The sequence below is a fragment of the Varanus komodoensis genome, unplaced genomic scaffold (genome assembly GCF_004798865.1).
Source record: "Varanus komodoensis strain SLA01 unplaced genomic scaffold, ASM479886v1 scaffold2, whole genome shotgun sequence".
Classification (NCBI taxonomy): domain Eukaryota; kingdom Metazoa; phylum Chordata; class Lepidosauria; order Squamata; family Varanidae; genus Varanus; species Varanus komodoensis.
In genome coordinates this window covers 49,984,226-49,989,034 of record NW_025335568.1, presented here as the reverse complement: position 1 = coordinate 49,989,034, position 4,809 = coordinate 49,984,226, and the positions used below count along the sequence as shown (strand labels likewise).

General features: G+C 50.4%; 1 protein-coding gene across 1 annotated transcript; it reads left to right on the top strand.

Moving 5' to 3' along the window:
- Positions 1 to 335: 335 nt before the first annotated feature.
- Positions 336 to 4,594, top strand: DLX6 (distal-less homeobox 6). The gene is made up of 4 exons (XM_044428964.1): positions 336 to 389; positions 725 to 858; positions 1,767 to 2,001; positions 4,343 to 4,594. Exons 1-4 carry the CDS (start codon positions 336 to 338, stop codon positions 4,592 to 4,594), a joined length of 675 nt encoding a protein of 224 aa, XP_044284899.1.
- Positions 4,595 to 4,809: the final 215 nt, after the last annotated feature.

The window sequence follows — 4,809 nt, the reverse complement described above, 5'->3', positions numbered from 1 at the left end:
CTCTCCCTCTCTCCCACCCTCTTTCCTTGCTTCGCTTTCTGCTCGTTTTGGCGTCCTCCCGCCCTCCCGCCCCCCCACCTTTCCTTCCTCCCGTCCCTGCCCGAGTTTCTCTGCCCTCCCTCTGCCTCTCGGCTCGACTCTCTTTCTCTGCATCCCAGGACTCGTTTCCTTGGAAGTCAGTGTCCCACAAATCAGCCGGACCTTGCTTCCGAGTGAACCGGTGTTGGGCGAAGATGCGCGGAGCCATCCCCGGCTTTCCTCAGTCTCTCTCTCTCTCTCTCTCTCTCTCTGATTCTGTTCGAAATGGCATCTCTTCCTCCTCCCGATCTCGGGGCATGTTTATTCGGAAAGTGACGCCCCGGCCGCAGTTTGCCGCGGCTTGCTCGCAAGTAAGCGTGCCTAGGGCTCCCAGCCCTCTCCCTGTAGGCACTGGCGTGTCCCAAATCCTCGAGCCATGGGCTGTCACGCCCGGGTCCCCACGCGCGCTTGCACAGGGCCCGGGCCGGCACCGAGGTGCGTGGAGATGCTCCGCCACGCGTTTTGTTTCGGGGACTCCGAGGCGTTTTCAGGCGCTGGAACGCGCGGTCCGTGGACTGTGAGGCTTGCAAGCCTGCGTGGCGGCAGACGGCGTCGGCAGAACGGGGCAGACGGGGCGCTTCGCTGCGCTGTTTGTTTGCTTAGCCCGCGGATGCCCTCTCCGCGGCGGCCTGTGCGCGCTCCGCAGAAACGCTTTCGGCAGGGCGCGCGGGCTCTTCCCCTGCTCCTGCCCCGGCGGCCGCTGCCGCAGCTCGAGCAGCCGGAGGCCGGAGGGCCACGCTCGGCGCTCGGCCGGCCGCGTTGCGCCGAATATTGGGAAGAGTACGAACAGGACTGACGCCCGCGGGAAAAGAGGCCAGGCGCTGCTGGTAGCTGCTGCCTCCTGTCCTAGTGCCAGCGCTAGAGCGAGAAAGTGTGGCGTGCACAATTCTCACAGATTAGCCCAGGCACTATGGTTTTGAAATTTGTCGTAAATTCGGCCCGTATATCCACTGCTCCTGCGGTTATCTGTTGGGATAATTTGTAACGAAGTGCCTCAAGAAAGAAATCATCCACAGCACCAATGCTCTGTGTGGCTATTTTAGATCAATGACTAGTGCCATGGGCTTGACTGTGGCATGTGCCCATCAGTCTAAACAAATCTGCTAAATGCTCCCTGTCTTTACTTTTTGAGATTGATTTAGACGCATGAGTGTACAGGACGGCTATATAGAGAGGAGATAAAATGCCTGCTCTTTGAAATGTATAGATAGATTCGTATCTACGTAAATATTGAAGGGGACATTCAGATAGTATAGTGCTGTCTTTGTGTATCTAGGAAAAAAGATAATTGTATATTAGACAGATGTAATAGCCAAGAATCACTTGATAGAATGTACTCCAGCTGCTCCATAAAATGTCATGAGCTTTGGCATGAATTAAAGACTTCTGCATTGCTCCCATAAGTAAGAGTAATTATTGTCTATTGTAATTATGAATTGCTAGCACACCTCGCTCACAAACCTATCAGGAAAGCAAATGTGCATTATGCAGGTAAAAGTAAAACCTCCATCACAGAAGACTGCCCCGACGGCTGTGTCGTGGCCTTTCCTTCTTATTGTCCCCCACCCCAACGTCTTTTAGCATCTTAGCAGTAGCGCAGAGATGGCTTTGTCCCTAGATGCTGTTAAATCTCCCCCCTCCTACCCAAATGTGGAAAGCACCCAAAACTCTGGGTTTTCCTTTTGAAGGAACGGTTCCCTTTCCAACACACTCTCCCTTTTGATTGCAGATCAGCAAAAAACCACAGTTATCGAAAACGGGGAGATCAGATTTAATGGGAAAGGGAAGAAGATTCGGAAGCCTCGAACGATTTACTCGAGTCTCCAGCTACAGGCTTTAAACCACCGCTTCCAGCAGACCCAGTACCTGGCGCTTCCTGAGAGAGCAGAGCTGGCGGCATCACTAGGACTTACACAGACACAGGTAATTCCTGGGGAAGTTTGGGTCCCAGTGATCCTGGAGGAGGCAGCATCGAGACAGACCCCCCCCCGCCGCCGCAAAGAAAGAAGGGTACCCTAAACCAAAAACAGTCCATGACCTGCTTTGACCAAAGGCTAGGAATACATCTAGAGCTTATCTTTTCATAGGACCAGTGGATTTCATAAAACAAGGTCAGCTGTGAAGTATCACTCGGAACTTTTTTATATATTTTTTTCTTCACCCTCCAATTTATCTGAAGTCTTTTGTGGTGCATTTCAAAAGGTTTAGGTCCACCAAATCCAGAATTTAGGCATTTATCTATTTCCACCACCCCTCCAATTTTCAGACTGTGAAGGATACAATTGTCAATGAGCTGGAACATTTAGAAGATAAATTATATCTAAGGTACACCCCCCTAAAAAAATTAGCTGGGATGGGAAACAGCCTCCCTATTCTGGTTTAATACAGTGGCAATATGGTACTCAGTCTTTGGGCCTGAAGAAAGCACACCTACCTTAGTAATATTCAGTAGTAAATTATCCTGGATGAGTAACTGGAATTCAGTGGGTGCCCTTAGGCAAAATGTACAAAAGGTGATGATAGAGCTGACGATCAAAGGGAAGTGTGTACAAAATTAGAGCAAGTTAAGCCACAGTTAAATGTGGTTGATGTGTTCTTGGTTTCCCAGCAAATTTAAGCTTGAATGACACACAAAGTACTATTGACTTGGAATAAAGAAGTAAAGCGATTAATTGGATTCATGAATAGAAAAAACAGTTCTTAAAGTTATGGTGGCATTTATAATCTTTTTTGGAGGAGGAGAAACCATATGCATACATGCAGGAGTTGCTTCCAAGAATGTAAGAAAGAGAGAATAAATATATGAATTGGGGATTTGGTGACTTATGGTGATAAGTCTGACCTTGGAGGCAAGAAAAGGCATGCAGGTGTATTTTAATAACCACACATTGATATGGTTATTACAATCAATGTGCGTTTGGTTCTTTGGGGCACAGAAAGCATGGCAGAGAGTATAAGAACTTCTGGATAAATGTGTTGGAATGACACCGACTTCCACTACTTGGGGGGAGGGGGTAGACAAATAAGCACACTTCAGATATTTTGGACTACAACTCCCATCCACACCAGCCAGCATGGCCAACAATTAGTGATGATAGGGGCTGTAGCCCAAGGCCATCTGGCAGACATCAGGTTGTCTGCCTGTGTTCTACAGGGTTGCAAAGGTTTCCCTTTCTAAAGTTTGGCCCACTTTTTCACTTCTGCATCTGTAGCTCAATTTTGTTGACTTTGCACCACTTAAAGACATCACTGGGATCATCCTCACTTTTACTTACAGCACTAGCCTGCTTAGAGAAGCATTGGGACTCTCCTTGCCTTTTCTCCAGGCTACGAAGTGGGCTGCTGGAAGGGGGCTCCTTTTCAACTCATGGATTACTTCTTTATAGACCAAGCTGGAATCCAACAAAAACGGACATGTTTTGGATTCAGGCCAATTTAGACCCATTGAAGCCAGATGCCAGACAGTTTTAGAGTCTGATTTTCAACTCGTTAAAACGAAAGTGGCACCCTTTGCTACGCACATTTACTTGGAAGTTCGTCCAACTGACCAGGGAAAGTTCTGACTAGGTTGCTTGGGATCGTACTTCTGTCAGTTTAGGTGAATGGCACCGATGAACCGCATCCTCGGGGACTCAGCGCTGGGCTATGCCAGTTTGGACCCCCGGATCCTTGAGCTGTGTGGCAGAACCGTTCAGTGAGCGCAGGAATGGCAGGGTGGGGTGGAGGGAATCTCCCAAATACCGGACGAGGTCGTGGACTCGGTATGCGCGAAGTCCTGCCCTCCCCCTCATCACCCATGTGCAGATAATTATAAATGGTAGTTACGTATTTACAATTATGCAGTATATTATAGACCAGTGCATGCCCTACCTATCCACGTATGCTGGGGTTCTGCGTGCGTAGATGCCCTGCATGGGCGAGTGAAAAATGCACGGGCAGGGTGAACGAGTGCGTTGTAGTATCCCCACAGAAGGAAATGGCCTTTTAAAAAATGCAAAACCAGTTGCCTAAGCACGTGCTAATTGCAGGTGACTTACACAATGGAAATGGAAGAAAGAGGAGAAGGGTATGCTAAAGTTTATGGCCCTGCAGGAGCTTGGCCGGGTTGCACCAGAGAGAGAGAGAGAAAGGCAGACAGGAAAGCAAGCAGGCAGCTCGAAGCGGGGAAGACGCATCTCCACGGGGCTTTCTCGCTGCCCCTCGCTGCCCTCTTAGTCGGCTTGCTACGGGCTCTCATGTCTTGTCTTCCGCCTTTGGGTTGCAGGTGAAGATCTGGTTCCAGAACAAGCGCTCCAAGTTCAAGAAGTTGCTCAAGCAAGGCAGCAACCCGCACGAGAGCGACCCCCTGCCGGGCTCTGCCGCTCTGTCCCCGCGGTCTCCGGGCCTGCCTCCGGTCTGGGACGTTTCAGCCTCTGCCAAAGGAGTCAACATGCCTCCCAACAGCTACATGGCCGGTTATTCTCACTGGTACTCTTCTCCACATCAAGACACAATGCAGAGACCACAAATGATGTGAGTGGGCCAAGAGAAACAACTCGCTGGAGAAGCGGCGTCTCCGGCAGGGCTTTGCCAAGGGGGCCAGCTCGCCGGGCTCCGGGTGGCTGTGGAGTGCGGCAAGGGAGACGGGCTGGGGCGGCTCTGCCTTTCCCTCTCCTTTAACCTCAGCGATTGATCTTGCGCAGAAAAGAGGCCGTGTGCGTGGTGGCCCACGTCAGATGATCCTCTTTGGGA